Source organism: Neodiprion virginianus, chromosome 4, assembly GCF_021901495.1.
Source record: "Neodiprion virginianus isolate iyNeoVirg1 chromosome 4, iyNeoVirg1.1, whole genome shotgun sequence".
Taxonomy (NCBI): Eukaryota; Metazoa; Arthropoda; class Insecta; order Hymenoptera; family Diprionidae; genus Neodiprion; species Neodiprion virginianus.
Window position 1 is genome coordinate 37,734,036 of NC_060880.1, and position 19,440 is coordinate 37,753,475.

A 19,440-nucleotide genomic window follows, 5' to 3' on the forward strand; every position below is an offset into this window, starting at 1 on the left:
ACTCAACCTATGGAATACGAGTAGCAAAACACGTGTGTTGCATCGGATTTGATGCTTGTTTGACGGCAGCCTCGCAAATTGTGAAAAATAAATAACGCATTATTGTGTGCTAAAGGGTTGATAAAAACGAAAAATCGAAGATGTTGAGAAGACAAGCGCGACTGAGGCGGGAATACCTCTATCGAAAGTCAGTACAGGACAAAATGAAGACGATCCAGGACAAGAAAGAGAGGTTAAAACATAGCCTAGAAGAGAATACTCCGATCCATCACGACCTAAGGAAGAATGCATTGCATTTGCAAAAAAAAATCGAGTGGGAAGATGCAGGCCCCGAAATGGCCGTAGCGATCGGTACGGAGATGGGAGGAGCAATTGGCACGCACGAGGACGACGAATACCGATGGGCAGGTGTCGAGGACCCGAAAATAGTTATAACGACATCGCGAGACCCCAGCTCGCGGCTGAAAATGTTCGTCAAAGAGCTCAGACTCATATTTCCAAACTCCCAAAGGATGAATCGCGGTAATTACGAAATGAAACAGCTAATTCACGCCTGTCGTGCCAATGACGTGACCGATTTTATCATGGTGCACGAGCATAGAGGGATTCCAGACACCCTGGTTATCTGCCATCTGCCCTACGGACCTACAGCCTATTTCACCATGTCAGACGTCGTCATGCGTCACGATATTCCAGACATTGGAACAATGTCTGAACAGTATCCGCATTTAATATTTCACAACTTTAAAACTAAACTGGGACAGAGGACTGTCAGCATATTAAAGCATTTGTTTCCTGTACCTAAGGAGGACAGCAAAAGGATAATCACTTTTGCTAATCACGACGACTATATTTCATTCCGTCATCATAATTACAAGAAAATAAATGGCAAGGATATTGAAATGTCTGAAGTCGGTCCCAGGTTTCAACTTAAATTGTACGAAATCAAATTGGGCACATTAGACAATGCTGCTGCTGCTGATTCAGAGTGGGCCTTACGACCGTACATGAATACTACTCATAAAAGACGGTTTTTATCTGAGGAAGATGGGTGGCAACAGGAAGATGACTTTTAGATGCACTTCAAGTCAGACATGGTTTTTTATAAATAAAATGAATTTTGTATGTACAGCTATGAAATTGCCTTTTTCTCATTTACCGTAAATCTAACCTTTAATTTTTTCTAAACATTATGTAACTCGATATTCAGTGCATTAAATGGAAAATATTGAATGATTGAATCATCTGCGCTTTTTCAAGTAATTTACAATTATTAATAACTCATTGATGATGTCAGTTTCGCGCGCAAATTAAGTCGCCACGAAACAGTAATTCAACCTAGATGGACGGATCATGCGCACTACAGTTTCGGTTGCAACGCTGCAGTTGTTTTTAAAAGATCAGGGTAATTGTGTGTGTGTAAAATTGGTCTAATTTAATTACGAGCACTGAAAAAGAAGTACGATCATTTAACTAAACTTGAAGCTTGTTTTAATTTGAACAACCCCGTCATGCAGGCGGACATTCGAAAACAAGTACCAAAACTTGAGAACCCCCAAGCACAGCGGCGTAAGAAGCATTTCGACCAGCTCGACGAAATGGAATCGTTCGCGTCTCCGAAACGTCATCAAAAAACGGATGGTGAGATACGTCCAAAACGCGTATATAAGCAATTTGGTTAGCTTAGCTGCATCCTAAACACTACTGTGTCAAAATTTACGTAGACATTGGCGCATGGATTTTATTCATTTAGTAGTAACGTTCGTTTTTGCGATTTAGCCTATTCTCCGTATCATGTAGTTTCTCGTTCTCTTGCCACGTAGTTAGCGCTTGTGTATTTGTCGCGGTCGGCGTTGGAACTAATTCATCAGCGCGTAAATTGAGCGCAGTTTGGAACGGATCGATAAATTAACATTCAATTATTTAATTCAACTTTACGAATATTTAGAACAAATTTTCGCATATTATGTTACCAAATTTTTCACAATAAGTCGCACGTAAAATTTTTCCAATACCAGGGTCGTCGCAAACGTGAAAATTTCTACGGAGCCAAAGAATTCTATTAAATACCCTGAAATTTAATCCCATTCTAAAGTCAAGCCACTCAATTTGAGTCAATCATCCTATGAAATAAAGAGGGACCTGAGAACTAGATTTCTGTTCATAGGGAGTAATACATTTGTATTGTGTTCAAAAAATGCTGTCTGCAAATCAATATTAATATTATAATTGCGAATAACAAAGTAAATTGTGTAAAGTTGAAATTTAAAACAGTATTACAGGGTGCTATTGGACTTTGTTCATTCAATGGTTCCCAAATAATTTCATATCTCACTTAACTTGATAAGCATTTTCTTATTGCTAAAAGAAATTTAGAATTGTTTAAGTTGGAATGTGATAATTTTGACGTATTGAAACTGTAAATTTCTATACTTTGAAACAATCTGAGAGAAATCATCTCTTTGTTCCTGAAAACTGGTTAAACTTGAGAATCTGGAAAAAAAATTTTTGCAACAACCCTGTAAGTTTACATCGTAATTAACTTTGGCAAGAAAATTGCTGCAAGTAATACTTTATTTGAGTTACACCCAATATATAGGCCGACCCTTCATCAGTTCTGACCAGTAAATCCAATTTGCGTAGTGAATCCTACTTTTCAATAGTTTGGTAGTTTTCAAGTCTTTCATTTGGATTTAAAAGCGTAGTTAGATGTAATGCGATGTGTTTTTATCCCTGATCCTCTTTTGGCAAGATCTAGTTGGCTTTACATTTCAGATTTAGAGGTTACAGGGATATCACGTAGTGGTCGCGTGCGTAAAAAGTCCTCTAAACTTATGGACTTTGAGTCTCCTGATGACATAGCTGACAATAAATACAAACGACAAAAAGCCCAACAGTTACACGCACAGCATTTGCTAGAGCGTTATGAGGCACATCGTCAGCAAGTTACTCAAAGTCATTCATCTCAGCATGGAGACGCCCCTGTTCAACGGCAACGCAAAAACTCTGGATCCCACATCGGCAGAGTTAAGGCTGAGCCGTTGTCCGAAAATGAAGGACACTCCTCTGGCTCTTATTCTGAAGATGATACGGCAATGAACGAAGAGGAAAGATATAGCTTAGAATCTGGTAGTGATGATGAAGTGGATCCCTTATTGATTGATGATAGAGAAACTGGATTCAGGAGACTTGAACCACCCGGTCAGGAAGCTCCCTCACAGGCAAATAGTTTGTACATGCTTGAGAAGTGCAAGAAGAAATTAATTATCAAGGATGGTAAGATTATTGGCAGAATGAAGGCTCAACGAAAGGATAAGGGTGTAAGTAAACTATAATATCTTTTACTTTTCAATTATTCATGACTACTTTTCAAACCTAAGAGAGACAAATCATCCTAAAATTAACCAAATGGAATGTTGCTTTGCTCTTTGATTGATAAATGAATAAAATTTCATCTTACAGAAAACACGCTTCACAGCCTATATGCTGTGGGCAAAAGAGATTAGACACGAATTAATGAAGCAATATCCTGAAATGGGTGAGTGAATATTGATGTTGATACGCTGCAGTAAAATCGTATACTATGCTCGCTATTTGGTAGATAAAAATAATGGCTAGTTATGCTCTGAAGTAAGATATAATTTTTTAAAGATTTGGTATGATGTTCCTTACGTCTCTTTTCATTGAGAAGGTTTCAAACGTTGATAAATATTACTGTTTTTTTATGATATGACAATCTTCAATATCAATTATTTAATTGATCTTATGTATCGTGAAACTGAACAACTTTCCAGTTACATGTTGAAAGAGATCTATTGATTGCTTCAGATTTTGCAACTATTTCAAAGCGTCTTGGTGAATTATGGGCAACTGTGCCAAACTTGGAAAAGTACAATTGGAGAAGACGGGCGAAACGTCTAGCGTCAAAGCCCAGCGCAGCAATCGCAGTCAAAGATGAATCAGTATGGAAAATGCCTCCACCTTCATCGAAAAAGAAATTCATTAACAAAATTGGTAAAGGACATGTTGAGGATCATCTGAAAGCTCAATTTTTACGAAGCTGGTTTGCCAATATTAAGTTAACTTTTGGTCAATTTTCAGGAAACGGTAAAGAAACAAAACCTTCCCCTTCAAAAAAGACAATACAGCTTGGAGTACCTTCCGTGGTGGGAAATATTCCAGTTTCACCACCATCTAATCGTGGTGGTAAAGATCTAGTAAATGAGCCAGTCATTGGAACAGGAATGTACAAAGTGATAGGAATGCAGCCTGTGGATGTAGCTGCTCATTTGAAATTGCTTGGTGAAAGTCTGACGATAATTGGTGAACGATTAAAAGAACACGAGGGCCAAATAGCGGTTTCAGGTAGTCTTTCGGTTCTGTTAGACTCACTACTCTGTGCTCTTGGTCCATTAATCTGTCTTACGCAACAAGTCCCAGAGACAGATGGTGCAAAACCTCAAACACTTTCTCGAATGCTTGACAATATTGCGTACATCATGCCCGGTCTGTAGGCATAGTGTCACTAATGCAAAGAAGTGAAAATACAGCATTGTATTATGAAAAATATAGCTTTTATCGAATTAAATTGTTTGATACTTGTGCTTATGAGACGTCATACAATAAATATATGCTATGCTGAAGTTAATGAGTCGAGATGATATGTCTAGTACAATCTTAAATCCTAATCTTACATTAAATATTTACACATAAATAAATAGCACTAATTATGGGCAACTAATATTTCGGCAGAATCTGTGGACATGTACAGAACAGATTCTTATCGCCGTATATGTCATCAATTCTTCCAACACTCGGCCAGATCTTTGTATCGGTTTTCACAAATGGCTGCAACAATAAAACATTTGTTTTAAAAACGATTAAGTGCACAGAAAAATTATACTTTTTTATAACTAATTGAGAAGGTAAGGATCTGAAATTCTTCCAATGTTTGAGAAAGAAAAGTTGAAGATACTAATAGTCTATTAATTTCTTACAGCGGGAAAGGCAGCTTGTTCGCGCGTATATGGCCTGTTCCATTCTGAGCAAACAACATGCTCCTGGGTATGTGGTGCCATTTTCAAAGGATTTATTTGGGGATCTAGTTTACCATTTTCTATTTCCCGAATTTCGTTCCTGATGCCTGTAAGGGGATAGTATTATTTGAAAAATGAAGAACAGTATGTAGAATTATTTAGAGGCCAGTAAACAATAGTAACTTATTAACGAAAACGTACTAATCAAAGCTTCGCAGAATCTATCAAGCTCTGGTTTATCCTCTGACTCGGTTGGCTCTATCATCAAAGTTCCAGTGACTGGCCAACTCATTGTTGGCGCGTGAAAACCATAATCCATGAGTCTCTTAGCAATGTCAACAGCCTCGACATTGGCAGTTTTCTTGAAATCTCTCACATCAATGATAAACTCATGTGCTACGAGACCAGTGGTCCCCTTGTACAACGTCACGTAATGACCTTCTAATCTCTTGCTCATATAATTGGCATTAAGAATTGCTACTTGAGTTGCCTTCCGCAAGCCTTTCGGTCCCATCATCTTTATGTAGGCCCATGAAATTGGTAAAATCGCGGACGAGCCGTAAGGTGCTGCAGAAATTGTTCCTAAACTCTGTTTACCGCCATCCGTGTCATCAGCCAGTGGGTTGATAATGGGATGAGAAGGTAGAAATGGTGCGAGGTGTTTTTTGCTATAAACGAAAAAATCCTCATCATGCCCAGTTTGATTTTAGTCAATTTTTGAGAATCATCTTGTACTACTTACACCCCAATTGGCCCTACGCCAGGTCCTCCACCGCCGTGTGGAATGCAAAATGTCTTGTGTAAATTTAAATGCGAAACGTCGCTTCCGTAATCACCAGGTCTGCACAGTCCAACCTGTGCGTTCATGTTAGCTCCATCAAGGTATACCTGCCCTCCACCGTTGTGGACCATTTCGCAAATATCGGCAATGGTTTCTTCGAAGACACCATTGGTGGATGGATAAGTGATCATTAGACAGGATAAATTCACTTTGTATTTATCTATCATTTCCTGTAAATGAACTATGTCGACAGAACCATCTTTTCTCACATGAATCGGCTCAACACGCATCCCTGCCATTTGTGCTGAAGCTGGATTTGTGCCGTGTGCAGAAACTGGTATCAAACAAACTTGCCTGTGGGCATCACCCCGCGATTCGTGATAACACTGGATAGCTCTCAATCCTGCGTATTCACCTTGCGCACCACTGTTTGGTTGAAAACTAATCCTATCATAGCCTGTTATGGCACAAAGATCCTTTTCAAGTTCCATAAAGAGTTGCTGATATCCTTCGGCCTGCTCGATTGGTGCGAAAGGATGTATATCAGTGAAACCTTTGAAACTGGATGGCATCATTTCGGTTGTTGAGTTCAATTTCATTGTACAAGAGCCCTGCAATTCAAATTGAAAACTTATGAGCATACTGTAACGTAAATAGCGTTTTTGACCAATGTTTCACTCCAGCTTTCACTTACCAGTGGAATCATACTATGCACGAGAGAAACGTCCTTATTTTCTAAAGACTTCATGTACCGTACAATTCGAGTTTCAGAATGATATGTGTTGAAAACTGGGTGCACCAAGTAAGGTGTTGTACGCATAAATGGGGAGTCAATGATGCTGTAAATTCCTTTCGAATCACTTTCTACAACTTCTTTAGCCGTCATCTTTGAGCCAAATATTTTGAGAAGATCATCAACGTCTTTCAGTGTTGTCGTTTCATCAAATGCTATTCCAATTGACCCGTCATCGTTATATCTTGAAAATCGCAATAGTTGTAGGAAACAAGATTATACATCATCTACGTGGTCTTGATTACTATAACACTACACTTGCTTACCTCAAATTAACTTTAGCTTTTGTTGCTCTTTTTCTTACAGTTCCTTGATCATCTCGAGGCAGTACAGTGATTGTGTCAAAGAAGTGTTCGGTTTGGACTTTGTTGTTTCCCGCTTTTAATCCACCAGCGAGAACTGCAGTTAGATTATGCACTCTGCTTGCTATATCTCTCAATCCTGATGGTCCGTGATAAACTGCATACATAGCGGACATGTTGGCGAGTAGAGCTTGAGCAGTGCAGATATTACTTGTAGCCTTGTCTCTTCTGATGTGTTGTTCTCTGGTTTGAAGTGCTAGACGATAAGCGTCAACACCATTGGCATCCCTTGTTACACCGATCATCCTTCCTGGCATTAACCTTACTAGGCTTCGACGACAAGCAAAGAACCCTGCATGTGGTCCCCCGTATCCCAGTGGGACACCAAATCTCTGACTTGTACCAATGCATATGTCAATTGAAAAGTCGCCGGGTGGTCTGATCAATGTTAAGGAAAGCAAATCGCTCGCTGCACACACCAAGGTCTGTAAAAGAGAAAATTCAAGATACTTTAATAAGGGATTGCAACGACACAGCGATATCTAAATGAATTGTGGACAATTTAGATCTGAAACGTATTTCATATTTGGGCAATCGACCACATTGTTCTATGCAAGAAATATCGCTTACTCCATTAGCATGGGCCTGTTCAACAACATTTGAGAAGTCGCGAATCTGCCCTGTTGTATCTGGATACTGTAAAAGAATTCCAGCAATATCTTTTTTTGCCAAGTCAACTTTAAATACATCTCCAACTTCGATGGTGAGTCCCAGCGATGTAGCTCTTGTTACAACAACATTTATCGTTTGGGGATGTAATTTATCAGACAAGAACATTTTCTTTCTTCTAGTATGCCTGTAAGTAAGCGACATCGCTTCCGCAGCAGCAGTGCTCTCATCCAGAAGAGAAGCATTCGCTACTTCCGTCCCTGTTAGCTCACAAATCATAGTTTGGTAATTTAAAAGCCCCTCCAATCGCCCCTGAGAAATTTCTGGTTGGTAGGGCGTATACTGTGTCGTCCTAGGAATGTAATTGTCAAATATGAATACGTTTTAGTTAACTTCGATAGGATTCTTAACGTTATTCAGTTAAGATTCTTATTAATAGTTTATTGATGGATTGTAGTACACACAAACAATTGTTGCCGAAATTGATGCTCTGACACATAATAATAACCATGTACTAAATGATAAGTTTGCTTACCATCCTGGATTCTCGAATATGTTTCTCAATATTGTATGTGGGACGCTACAGTTATGGTACCCCATACCGATATAGCTACGCCAAACTTGATTCTTTTCCGAGACCTCTCGAATTCTTTTAATTAATTCATACTCATCTGGAAATGGAAAATTTGATCGTGGATACGGAATTAATAAGTATTCAAGTAATCAAAATTTCTTTCTTTCTTCGTGATTATTACCAAAAGAAATTGTGAGAGAATTAGGTTTGATATTCGGAATGAATATATGTGTAAATACGAGTCATCACCGACGAGATGATAAAATTATTTGAGTCTGTTCTAAGTTGTTATTAAATTCGACAAAATCAATTACGACAATTGTCAGATGTTGATAGGAAAAGTACGTGAGTACACATCTCAAGTCACAGTTTCACCTCTTGACCGAAGATAAGTATACTCTTTATAAAAAGTAATTATATCAGCTATGGAACATTCATTTATGCGATTAACTCAACTCTCGTGTCCCCTATCTGACCTCACGTGTTCTACCACAATTTGTTATTCGAATAACCATACTAGATTGTGTGTATTATGTTTCTTATCAATTCATTCCACTTCTCATGTTTAATGTGCAATATCATTTCTCCGCATAAATAACGCGATATTTTTACATGCTATCCAAATCGTGTCTGCATGGAAAAATTTCATTGAGGAGAAATAGTAAAACTGAATTTTTTAACTCTGTATTTTTATCGGTGATGAATTGAATCTCACCAAATTGTCAAGTGTGAAATTAGAAGAGTTTAATGCGATCGTCACGGCTCTGAAAAAAAATCTCACAGACAGACCTCTAAGCTATTCGATTGGCAAAGTACTATACTTCAATTATTACGAGTAGATCGCACAATATGTGTGGCGCAACATGAATAACATGCAGGCATCCACTTATATGCAATGCTTACGTATTAGCAACCCTGTGATAACCCAATGAATACACTTGACCCTCTGTCTCTGCTGGGGGCTCTGTCAAACTTGTTTACACTTATCAAGTACGTTTCCAAATACGTAGTTAGTTTATCACTTTCAACAATCTTGTTCCATAAAAAGATGTTTTGAAATGAATTATAATTCCATTGAGACACTGGATATGATATACTAAAAATAAGGCGTGAATTGAAAACAATGTATGTGACACAATTCTCTTTTTTCCTTGATTATGAGTTTATTAAGAAATTCAAATATATTGTACTTACTAACTGGCTCCTCTATTTTTAAAGGCTCGTTCAAGCAAATTTTTTCTGGTACAGCAGATCGTGTCAATTCATCCAAACTCTAAGATGAAGAAAAATGTTATTTAGTTTAGTTAGATTTTACAAAGATTTGAAACGTTTGTTTCACTTTTCATTATACAAGTTTGTAAATTGTATCAGTATTTTTGGAATTCAGTTAGTTACAGTGGATTTTCATCTGTGTAATATGTACATTTACATATTCAACAAAGACAGCACTGTTGCAAAACATTTCAAATAACTAATTTTGCGAAAATAATGTTTCCGTGATTATTGTAAAATATGAACGTAAATCATCGAACATGTCCATGAAACTTCAGTTTTACCTTAAACCCAATAGTCTCGAGCATTTCAAATTGTTCATGTTCCCTTGGTCCAATGTGTCTTACTTGGAATTCTTCTCTCTTTGGAAATAACTTCTCGAAATTGGATAAATTAATACTGTTTGAAACTAAGGCTCGTGCATACTTGATCGTATATTTTTGAGTGTGTAAAAGTCCGGAACAGGTAGAAACTTTAATTATTGACTGCATCGTGTTAAATTATTTCAAATTAATACTTGATAGTGATATTTAGAAACTTGTTTTCCCTGCTATTGGTAACGAGCTCTGTACTCTCTTATTAAACCGTGCGTAACTAAGAGTTTAAAACGTGAGCTGAGATTTTATACCACTTGAAGGCGATGACGCCACGTGATGTGTGCGCGTCTCTTGATTGCGATTTGAACTTTGTTGACCTTGGCACAATACGGAGATTCTTAGACTATGTCAATGAAAATGCGACTGAAATGCAATAATTTATCAGTTAATGGAGATTACGCTGTGTTAGTGCATTGCGGAATGTTATTCACATCTGCGATAACTTGAAATCGCTTTTTCAAATGAAATCTTTCCTTTCCTATTAGGCAAAAAAATATTTCATTCCGTTACCAAATGCTTGTACTATTTTATATAATCCATTTTGCTTGCAGCATCTTGTTTGGCTAATGAAATTTAGTTTTATATCTAATAACAGTACACTGATAAATTCGCAGGATATGAAAGAATTTTATTGACATGGTCTATGGATCATAACATATTACAATCTAAATATGAAGTACATAAAACTGGAAAATTGCAGGCAATTCACAATTATGGGAATCTTAAATTTACAACATATTGGTAATTGGAACACATTTATATAAGTTGTATTTTCTCTGGCGAATGTGTATTCTTTCGTGATAGTCTTTTCATTCAGAAAAGTCATGTGAAACTAATTGTAAAACTGCTATAATTGTGTTCAGAAACAAAATAACCACGTCGAATCTAAAAATTTGTTCAATAATATTCGAGTCTCAGGATTAACAACGCAACACGTTTATTTCATGTATTTATCTTTATGCTGTGTCAGGATTTTAGCCGATGATTTAGCATCCAAAAACAAAGCTCCGACTTCCTCAACATCTTCTTTCTTAATCACAGTTCTTCCATTAACTTTGGCAGTTAATGCAGCTGGTGTAAGCAACTGAACGACATATCTTAGCGTTGTCCTAGTTCCAATGTCACCCAGAGTTTGCAAAGCTTCGTCTTCAACTTGTAAGCCTTCCGTCGTAGCCCGCAATTTAACAATCTGTTCAATTTCCTTTCTTGAGTATGGCAAAGTTCTTATGATTAGTAATCTATCGAGTAAATCGAGTGGTATTCCATGTGGCGAAGCAATGTCTTCTGTGCCTCTGATGATGCAACGACCACGGTTTGTTGCAAATATAACTATTGGAGCAATTGCACTTTCTAAAGCACGATGGAGATATGTAAATGTCTCAATATCCAGCATATGTACTTCGTCTATAAACAGAACTCCAGGTACCAGTTCTGCGATACCCTGATCGATGTACTTGTTCACAACTTTGTTTATTTCCTTCCGCAGTTTATCTGAAAATATACATGTAACACATTTAAAAATAGAGACTCATCCGGTTTGTAAAGTGTCACTCAATTTTTATTATCTGCAACTTTTCTTTTGAGAAGTTCAAAATATTCGGTGACAATTCGATGAGATTCAGAACTGTCTGTTGCTAAGGCATATAACTACAGTAATCAATACTTGAAGTTTGATCAATACAATACTGATACTGATTACGAGAAAAAAATATATTTCTAAAAGAAATCTGCACTTAAGTAATCAAATTTTACCGGTGATTTCAGTTTTCTTGGGCTTCATGAGTTGTCCCATCATTGACATGATGTCCTGTCCTCCTTGTGGTTTAGAGTTAGCGACATCTAAATCATGCAGCGTGACATCCTGGATAACTTCTTTCTTTTTATGCACATCACCTTTGGGCAAAGGCACGTATTCCTCTGCCTCCAAATCAAATTCCGTTGCAAAATTGTCACTACGTCCTTGTCGTTTCACAGCCCCGCTATTTGCCTCGATATAAATTACATCACCGGTCTCAACCTTTTCTTTTTGGAGAGATTCGTATATAGATGGATCAAGTTTCAACTGTTTTGTTCCTTTAGCAGTTTTCAACCCAATAACCACATGGGAAACTGTCTTTCCATAGCCGCCCATTGGGTTCTCAGTTTCCACAGGCGTCAGCTCCGTTACTTCACCTTCGTAGACTTCTTTGGTTTCTTTTATTCGCAACCCAATAGCTCGTCGAAAATTTTCCATAAGTACCTCTGTTTTTTTTATCTCTGAACTATATACTTCGGAACCAACCATCGGACAAAATGGCACTTTGTTACCCAGTTCCTGCGCTATTGCAAGGGCAACTGCTGTTTTCCCTGTTCCAGGTGGTCCTGCAAGCAGGACTGCTCGCCCAGCCATTTTCTTCGATCTTATCATATCGACGACAACACCAGCAGCCTGTAGAATTAATGTCATTCAAGAATGAGGTAAAAATAAAATAATTCTCTGTAATGAACAATTGGTTATTATAACTCAAGCTGTGGGTTAGCGACAATGATCAATTTACAAAGGAAAGAAATAAATGATGAAATAGTTGTTTCAACAGCGGTTGAACAAATCAGTGGCACTGGGCAAGAAGTTTATTATATCATTCAGAACGGTAAGAGTATAAATACCCAAGTATCACACAGATTGTTGAGTTTATGAGATATTTCTAAACCGTTGTTAAATCTGATATTGTATTTTGCTTTTTGGAGTATGTAGTTTTCAGTGATGTGAGGTTAGGTTAGATTGTACGATGTTGTTTTAATATATCTATAAGACGACGACACGAGAAGGAACGGGTTTGAATTTTAAATAAAAATGAAAACACAGGCACACAACATTAAGTTCAAAGGGTATCCACGGGTAGAAGTAGGTGTGGAATAAATAATTGAAAATTTTTTTTAACCTCTCTTGCCATTTCTTGGCCGACGAGACCGGCAGCCATCTGAATTGCAATACCATTCTCGTCAAGACCGAGACCTTTAATATGCGTGTGTGCAGAAATTCTCTGGGTTTTTGCCGTACTTTTCACCTCCTCAATCTTCATTATTGATAATTAAATAAATTTTGCAAAATTTCAAGCAATTTCAAATCTCTCACGCGGCGTGCGGTGTTACTACGTTCTACGTTTGTTTGCCGCGGTGAATTATGTTTTCACCGTTTTCATGCGTCGGTAGGCATGTGACGTACATACGACATCATCCAATCGGATTCATCCCGTCAAGTTATGCCTTTTACCAACAGATGTCTGCAGCTTTTTACATTAATCTCGCGAGTACTATGATCTTGCTACATTCAGTATATAAGCCCAAATTGCAGCTAAACCATCGGGTCCGATTTACCTGGGATAAAAGCTAATAAATCGATATAATTTGACAGTACCATTACATTTCTTTGAATACTGCACTCAGTGTTCAGCCCTAGGTATGTCTTCGACCTGCTTTTGCAATAATTTTTAATTTTAATGCTATTGGCGAATAGAACAGACACTTTATTTCACCCAGTTTAAATATATTTGAGAAAATAGGGTGAAGGAAAAAAAATTTGATTGCTCCTAGGTGGGGAAAATTGTAGTTAAAGAATTCAGAACAGATTGGACATATTTTGAAACTTTTGTTATATCATCATTATAAAAGACCTATTTGTTCAATATTCTTAGGTTTGAGTAAGGGAAATATTAAATAAATAATAAAATCGGCACGTTGTATCACAATTTTCTTTTTATTATTTTTCTGTTCAAGTGCTACGTCTTATAAAGTGGCTTGCCTTCTTCCAATGTCAAACGTGAAATATTCGATATGCCGTCTTTCATCTGTAAACAAAATGATCATATTTGATTTTAATTTCACACCGTAAATTTACCAGCACGGTCAAAACACATACTTGCCTTGACTCGAGCATATAACACAATTCCAATCAACGTCAGAGTAATTCCGATAGCCTGATTCAGTGCAAGTGATTCGTGGAATATAATAGCGCCACCAAGTAAAAGAAGGCAAAATTTCGAATGTCCAACCATATTATAACTGGAAAACTTTATGTAAGAACATATTGCGAATTGCTGTGCGCATGGCAAATAAATTGGGTAGATAATAATCTTTCATCGAATTAAAAAATTTCATTTAAAATAATAATTCCTTGTTTGAATAAGGATACGTTAATGGTGATGTGTATCCTATTATCCAGTACGATGTTAAGTTCACAAAAAATGCTACGACGCTCGATAGCAGCACCATCAGCTGTGGAAATAAAAAAATTATCCCTTTAGTTAGCAAATGTTTAAACTTTAGTATTGAAAAGTAGTCAAAGTCTCTTTCAACTTACAATATCTGTAAACGTCCAGCTATGCTGGAGGGTGTTACCAATGGGTTCCAGAAATGGTACGATCACAAACAGCATTGCTGCAGATAACGGTGCTTGATAATAAAGGAGCTGCATAGGATCCATTTGGAATTCCTTTTGCTTTCTGCTGACCCACTGGAAAAAATGTGCAAAACCATGAGCTTCGAGTATGAAACAGGTTACGGAATTCATCATAAAGCAATGAGAGTTATTCTACTTACAACTTGATACAGAGATGTAACAATAACACCTAGAGTAGCGTAAATAGTCCCAAGAATATTAAACCTAATGTCGTAATAAAAGTTGATGACAACTCCAGCTATGATCGGTATTAATGTTAGTTTAACAAGCAAACTGAATTTCTTTTTATAACATATTGCCTGCATAACAACGACGCAGGGGGTTGTAAGCATTTTAGTAACTTGATAAGTGCCGATCGTGTTGTGTTCCAGACTCAGATTAGTAAGGACAACAAACCCACAGAAAGTTAGGGCGATAGGTACCATTTCTTTAATGGCAACATCTTTTATACAAAATACATCCAATTTTTCACAAATGATTAGCCCAAGAAATGTTATTGCAAAGTGTATCATGGACAGGGTGACATTTGGAAATCCAATCCTCACGTACACCATTTTATTTAACAATACAATAAGTATTGAAAAAAATATATTTAGTACTAAGCAGAGAAATGTTAATACTCTTTTGTTCATTTTCTCAGACTATTATTGAGATCTTTATGCCGCGATAAATATTCTCTGACATTTACGTCACCGGTTACAGGTTAGGTTGAGCATCTTTACTTCATCCAAGTTAGGGTTATGTATTCAATTGTATATGTTTTGTCGAACACTGCTGCCATCTACCGGGGTTTCCATGACGACGAAACTCCCCTCGAGCTGCGCGCCAATTGATCTGAAAACCCGCGCGCGGAAATTTTAGCAACTAAAAGCGTCTTTTTTGGGCATGAAGATTGGGCTAAAGGTTTTTCAAATATTATTCCTTAATATGGTTAATATCTGAAAGAAACTTGTAGCAACCGACAACATGGAGTTCCCTCTTGGTTACAGGGAAGTTATACCCGATCAAACATTACCGGAGAAGTGGAAAGAAATCGTGATAAATGCCGGTGAGATAACCTAACCTCTATCACACAAACTTCCGATGAAGAATTATTTTTCGCATTCCTTGTATGAACCGATTAATAATTACGCTCGATAAAACATGTATGACATTCAAACACTCCGTTTATCTACGGACACGTATTTTTCCTTTTATGTTTTACGTCCCAACAAATATTATACCTCATTACTATTGTTGATACTCTGATGATAAGCATTATTGCATTCAATAAAAATTCGTACAGTATAACTGTCACAACCCTTAATTTTTTTTCTGGTTCAATACTATTCAGTAACTCTTCGCTTATTACAGGCGGTAGTCAAAGTACTTTACAAGATATAAAAGTCCCTGAGAGAGCGGGCGGATACTCTTACAAAGACAGCACTAAGCATTTTACAAGAAATCGTTTCATCTACTGGCGCATATCCCACGACGTTCTTGAACTTGTCGAGCACAGTCTAGATGTGAATCTTGCCAACTGTAAAGTAAGATACAAATTTACGGACCGGCCACTCTTGGATGGAATATCTATACATGAGACAGTTAACTCTGTTGTGATATTAGTGGTCACTGTATCCAGTGTTCACAAACTCACTTTTCCACATCCAGATAAAATACATCGACAGGTAGGACCAATATTTTGTCACACACTTAATTTTAATCTTCTTTTTCTGATACCTTAAAATCTTCAGTTTTATTCATTTTCATATCCTTTGCAGGAACATGTATTGGGCTCTCACCCGGACCTTAGTGTTCCATCAATCCTTAACGATGCATCGAACAATATTGTTAATGCCAATACAGGGACAACGAGTAAGCTGACATTTGTACTTACCAATATTATAATGTTTGAAAATATTCATTTGAAATATTTCTCTATTCTAGACACATCAGTGCCACATGCAGCAGCCTCATGGCTGACTTTACCTCAAGAAGAAGCATTGTTTGCGCTCGCATACAGCACTGGAAACATTTTATTAATCCGTCTTGATACAATGACTGGGCTTACTCATACAACTGAATTGAAACAAGATTCAATTGTTCCCCGATTTCTGTCCGGCATCGCGACTGCTTTTAGAGGCCGTAATTCTGAAGGGCACGTCCCAATGTCGCTTGTCCTACATTCGTATGGTCACGAAATGTACCTTTTCGCTCTATGTCGGGAAGGAAATGTCAGGATGTGGGCCTGCAGTAAAGCCCAGTGTGTGGCAGTTGCAGATATTGCCATGGACAGCAGAGTTCCTTTGCAGGGAGTGCAAGGACACATTTTGAAAAAAACAGTTGGAGTCAATGACAACGAACTTTATTTGGGAACATTTTTAAAATTTGGAACTGGATGCGAGTTTAGCATCCTTAAACCACTGCAGGATGCTGGACTCTTCAAATTTGTCAGGATTTGTACTTTATTTGCGCCAGATGTAAGTATACAATCATTGTTGCAAATTTCTAACTTTTTCAAGATGAAGAATTTCACGCGCCACTTGAACATCTATTGGTGAATTAGTTAGTTTTTCAAATTCATTATTGCCATTTAAACATAACACCCTAATCGTTATTGTGTAGCAACATTTGGTCGATTTTTCCTTCACACCAACTCGACTGTGGGCAGTGTGGCGAACGACAGACATGGACACAGTAGCCGTGACACATGCAAGGCTACCATTGAATGGTGCACAAGTAAACTCTGAATGGGAAACTGCAGTGCTAGTGCAACCGCCAGACAGAGATTACATCGTGAGTGATCCTGGAACAGATCCAAGGCAGGCATACATTGGCTATATTTTTCATCCTGGTCAATTTCCGTTAGCGGACATAACTCGTGCCTTGAGCATTTATCGACGCTCTAACATTATAACAGACACGTCGCTGTCTCCTGCAGTTCTGAAGGAACGTGTGTGTATGGCAGTAGAAGCTCAAATTCAAGCAGAAGTAATGGATTACGAGCTTTCAGATGATGACTATTTAGAGATAGCCAATCGCTGCTGGTCCAAATTCTATTCCTGTGTAATCCAATACTACGCCAATGGTACAAAACCTGTTGGGTTGTTGTTATTACCAAATGTATATGGGGCAGTTTTGCTGAAAAAGTCAGCGTTTTCCCTGTTACGGCCAATGGAGGCGCTTGAACATTTAATGTTATGCAATGACAAATCATATGTGCAAAGATTCAGTACTACACCAGTCTTGTCCCAAGATGAAGATACTTGTCAAAATTTAATCACATTGATGTCCGCATTAGTTTTGCTCGACAATCAATTGACTGAGGATTTGAAAAGTGGAATTGAACGCGAACTATATCATTTACGCAGTCCAGACATTATTATTGAAGATTTGTTATGCAAACAAGTACTAGAGACTGAAGACCCTGTGAGTAGTTCTATTTAAGCTTTTGTAACACTACCTAAAGCCCATTTTATTTATTATCTTTACCAAGTGAAGAGAATTGAGACTTACTCTGCGAAGTTCTTAAGTATAACGTCACCTAAGCCATTTTTTTTATTCCAGTTATCCGATTACGATTTTCAATCGGAATTAAATCGTAAAATAGAGAACATCAATGACATCTCACAAGCGATGGCTATGCTGGTAGAAGCACTGACTTATGATCTTGGTCAACCAAGTAAATTGCAGCTCGATGAGGTGCAGGAAGCCTCTCGAATCCTGCTGAATGTCAGTCACTTGTTCAGCAGCCAGTTAGGAATGTCAGCCATAACTGAAAGCGTATCGCAAATTACTCAGCTCAGATTTTCAATCTGTAGAAATCTGCTGATCCTACAACAATTAGTTTTGAAGCGGCCTGAAGCATTTGATCCAAGGTCCTTACACTCCATAAATTCTTCACTGGCACCTAGAACGGTTGTTCTAACACAAGCGTATTATGCAGTTATGTGGATTTGTGAATCAACCGCCAGTTCGTCACCAACTCAAACTTTACTGTAAGTGCAAATTTTTATGTAACTAAGAGATCCTAGCAGAATCTAGTCTTTTCGTTTGCTTCAAAGTCAATTTCTTCTATGCTACATCATCCAATCCATTCGTACCTAGCATTTATGAAACCATGTCTGAAATTAATATATTTCAATTTGAATTTCAGAGACACCAGTATTCAGCATCTAAGCCTTTTAAAGCTTTCAGATTCTGGAGTAAATATTGTTCAGAGACAACAGAGATCATTGTCTCTTTTAGAATTGTTTATGCATAGCGGAGGTGCAAAACATGCCCACACTTTGATGGCTCATACAATAACTGATACGTGTGGCCTTGTACCATGGCATGAAAGTATGCTAACACATGTTACTCTGATGGCTCAGTTCGTGTATCCTTTCAACAAAGAGTTTTCTGAGAAAATAACTTCTAATCACGCTATAAAACATATGATACATTAATGAAATCCAATGAATCACGTTAGTTCTTTTTCCTTGACTTTTCAAAACAGTTGGCCAATATCAGGAAATTTTATTTTTCCCGAATGGCTTTTATCAAGCTGTCAGCATTTGCTTGTTCAAGAGTACGTTAGAATGTTAAGTACTTGGTGCGAATGGAACAGTGCCTCTCGCAAATTTATCATGGCAGTGTCTTTGCTTGAAATGGGTGAAACACACAAGGCCTGTGATCAATTCCTTGGAGCGTGCAACGGGATTTTGACAGACACATTTTTGGCCAGCACCTTACTAGATGCCTGTATAGTGTCTGAAAGTAGCATGCGAGTTAATTACTTCTTGAAGGTGATCCAGCTGTTTGAACATCATAATGCCGCAGATTGTATAATAGAGCTGGCAGAAACTGCAATCACAATAGCTGAAGATGACAACCCAAATTTGCCCACGCTCCATTCAATCGTATTTAGACAACATCTGAATCTCGAACATCATACAGAAGCATATCATTGGCTTAATTCTAACCCAGATCCTTCCCGAAAAGTTGACTGCTTGAGGCAACTAGTAGCAACATTATTTGAGAGGAACAAATTACTGGAATTAGTTACATTTCCTTATGTCGAGATGTACGAAGATCTGGAAAGAATTATTGAAGGCAGGGCACGGAGTATGGATCTTATGGAAAATAATTACTATAATTTTCTCTATAGCTTCCATATAAATAAGGGAAACATGCGAAAAGGTACGATTCATTAGTATCAAGTGAAAATACATTCTTGC

At 37.6% G+C, this 19,440-nt stretch overlaps 6 protein-coding genes and 1 long non-coding RNA gene across 13 annotated transcripts in view; 4 read left to right on the forward strand and 3 right to left on the reverse strand.

Annotated features, from left to right (window-relative positions):
- On the forward strand, nt 1-17,180 carry LOC124304002 (U3 small nucleolar ribonucleoprotein protein IMP4). Its single transcript, XM_046761914.1, has 3 exons — nt 1-1,097; nt 15,232-15,235; nt 17,171-17,180. The coding sequence occupies exon 1, from the start codon at nt 141-143 to the stop codon at nt 1,074-1,076; it is 936 nt and encodes a 311-aa protein (XP_046617870.1). The 5' UTR covers nt 1-140; the 3' UTR covers nt 1,077-1,097; nt 15,232-15,235; nt 17,171-17,180.
- Nucleotides 1-19,440, forward strand: part of LOC124304017 (uncharacterized) — a 234,903-nt gene that overhangs the window by 69,276 nt on the left and 146,187 nt on the right. The gene's annotated exons all lie outside the window — the stretch shown is intronic.
- Nucleotides 1,375-4,648, forward strand: LOC124303987 (HMG box-containing protein 4). Of its 3 annotated transcripts, none has more exons than XM_046761888.1 (5): nt 1,375-1,641; nt 2,776-3,320; nt 3,463-3,538; nt 3,829-4,014; nt 4,102-4,648. In XM_046761888.1, the coding sequence occupies exons 1-5, from the start codon at nt 1,512-1,514 to the stop codon at nt 4,512-4,514; spliced, it is 1,350 nt and encodes a 449-aa protein (XP_046617844.1). In that variant the 5' UTR covers nt 1,375-1,511; the 3' UTR covers nt 4,515-4,648. The 3 variants fall into 3 exon arrangements, with proteins under 3 accessions (XP_046617844.1, XP_046617845.1, XP_046617847.1); XM_046761889.1 differs by having other exon boundaries at nt 2,782-3,320; XM_046761891.1 differs by lacking the exon at nt 1,375-1,641 and adding an exon at nt 1,772-2,521 and having other exon boundaries at nt 2,782-3,320.
- Nucleotides 4,556-10,135, reverse strand: LOC124303968 (glycine dehydrogenase (decarboxylating), mitochondrial). 2 transcript variants are annotated; one of them, XM_046761859.1, is made up of 10 exons: nt 9,712-10,135; nt 9,350-9,428; nt 8,117-8,252; nt 7,543-7,933; nt 6,877-7,397; nt 6,512-6,794; nt 5,779-6,428; nt 5,238-5,704; nt 4,998-5,143; nt 4,556-4,848 (listed from the first exon to the last, which is right to left on the reverse strand). In XM_046761859.1, exons 1-10 carry the CDS (start codon nt 9,916-9,918, stop codon nt 4,738-4,740), a joined length of 2,991 nt encoding a protein of 996 aa, XP_046617815.1. In that variant the 5' UTR covers nt 9,919-10,135; the 3' UTR covers nt 4,556-4,737. The 2 variants fall into 2 exon arrangements, with proteins under 2 accessions (XP_046617815.1, XP_046617816.1); XM_046761860.1 differs by lacking the exons at nt 9,350-9,428; nt 9,712-10,135 and adding an exon at nt 9,059-9,251.
- LOC124303986 (ruvB-like helicase 1) lies at nt 10,412-12,978 on the reverse strand. The gene is made up of 3 exons (XM_046761887.1): nt 12,726-12,978; nt 11,557-12,232; nt 10,412-11,295 (listed from the first exon to the last, which is right to left on the reverse strand). The coding sequence occupies exons 1-3, from the start codon at nt 12,864-12,866 to the stop codon at nt 10,742-10,744; spliced, it is 1,371 nt and encodes a 456-aa protein (XP_046617843.1). The 5' UTR covers nt 12,867-12,978; the 3' UTR covers nt 10,412-10,741.
- LOC124304001 (solute carrier family 35 member E3-like) lies at nt 13,522-14,992 on the reverse strand. 4 transcript variants are annotated; one of them, XM_046761913.1, is made up of 5 exons: nt 14,931-14,992; nt 14,144-14,296; nt 13,976-14,058; nt 13,707-13,845; nt 13,522-13,631 (listed from the first exon to the last, which is right to left on the reverse strand). In XM_046761913.1, exons 2-5 carry the CDS (start codon nt 14,264-14,266, stop codon nt 13,563-13,565), a joined length of 414 nt encoding a protein of 137 aa, XP_046617869.1. In that variant the 5' UTR covers nt 14,267-14,296; nt 14,931-14,992; the 3' UTR covers nt 13,522-13,562. The 4 variants fall into 4 exon arrangements, with proteins under 4 accessions (XP_046617869.1, XP_046617868.1, XP_046617865.1 ...); XM_046761912.1 differs by having other exon boundaries at nt 14,863-14,965; XM_046761909.1 differs by lacking the exon at nt 14,931-14,992 and adding an exon at nt 14,383-14,912.
- Nucleotides 15,120-19,440, forward strand: part of LOC124303963 (nuclear pore complex protein Nup160 homolog) — an 8,925-nt gene continuing 4,604 nt past the window's right edge. The window contains exons 1-8 of the mRNA XM_046761849.1: nt 15,120-15,290; nt 15,596-15,909; nt 16,003-16,096; nt 16,169-16,701; nt 16,847-17,650; nt 17,789-18,219; nt 18,378-18,599; nt 18,720-19,402. Coding sequence (XP_046617805.1) covers nt 15,209-15,290; nt 15,596-15,909; nt 16,003-16,096; nt 16,169-16,701; nt 16,847-17,650; nt 17,789-18,219; nt 18,378-18,599; nt 18,720-19,402 — 3,163 coding nt within the window. The 5' untranslated portion in view covers nt 15,120-15,208. The remainder of the gene's footprint in view (nt 15,291-15,595; nt 15,910-16,002; nt 16,097-16,168; nt 16,702-16,846; nt 17,651-17,788; nt 18,220-18,377; nt 18,600-18,719; nt 19,403-19,440) is intronic.

Coding starts and splice junctions, on each gene's coding strand:
- LOC124304002 (XM_046761914.1), top strand. CDS start 141: ATGTTGAGAAGACAAGCGCGACTGAGGCGGGAATACCTCTATCGAAAG.
- LOC124303987 (XM_046761888.1), top strand. CDS start 1,512: ATGCAGGCGGACATTCGAAAACAAGTACCAAAACTTGAGAACCCCCAA. Junction 1,642..2,775: donor ACGTCATCAAAAAACGGATG/GTGAGATACGTC, acceptor TTTACATTTCAG/ATTTAGAGGTTACAGGGATA. Junction 3,321..3,462: donor CTCAACGAAAGGATAAGGGT/GTAAGTAAACTA, acceptor TTCATCTTACAG/AAAACACGCTTCACAGCCTA.
- LOC124303968 (XM_046761859.1), bottom strand. CDS start 9,918: ATGCAGTCAATAATTAAAGTTTCTACCTGTTCCGGACTTTTACACACT. Junction 6,429..6,511: donor TGCATAGTATGATTCCACTG/GTAAGTGAAAGC, acceptor TTTGAATTGCAG/GGCTCTTGTACAATGAAATT. Junction 5,144..5,237: donor ATTCTGCGAAGCTTTGATTA/GTACGTTTTCGT, acceptor ATCCCCTTACAG/GCATCAGGAACGAAATTCGG.
- LOC124303986 (XM_046761887.1), bottom strand. CDS start 12,866: ATGAAGATTGAGGAGGTGAAAAGTACGGCAAAAACCCAGAGAATTTCT. Junction 12,233..12,725: donor GCCAAGAAATGGCAAGAGAG/GTTAAAAAAAAT, acceptor TTAATTCTACAG/GCTGCTGGTGTTGTCGTCGA. Junction 11,296..11,556: donor CAAGAAAACTGAAATCACCG/GTAAAATTTGAT, acceptor GTATATTTTCAG/ATAAACTGCGGAAGGAAATA.
- LOC124304001 (XM_046761909.1), bottom strand. CDS start 14,874: ATGAACAAAAGAGTATTAACATTTCTCTGCTTAGTACTAAATATATTT. Junction 14,297..14,382: donor TTACATCTCTGTATCAAGTT/GTAAGTAGAATA, acceptor CATTTTTTCCAG/TGGGTCAGCAGAAAGCAAAA. Junction 14,059..14,143: donor GCTGGACGTTTACAGATATT/GTAAGTTGAAAG, acceptor TTATTTCCACAG/CTGATGGTGCTGCTATCGAG.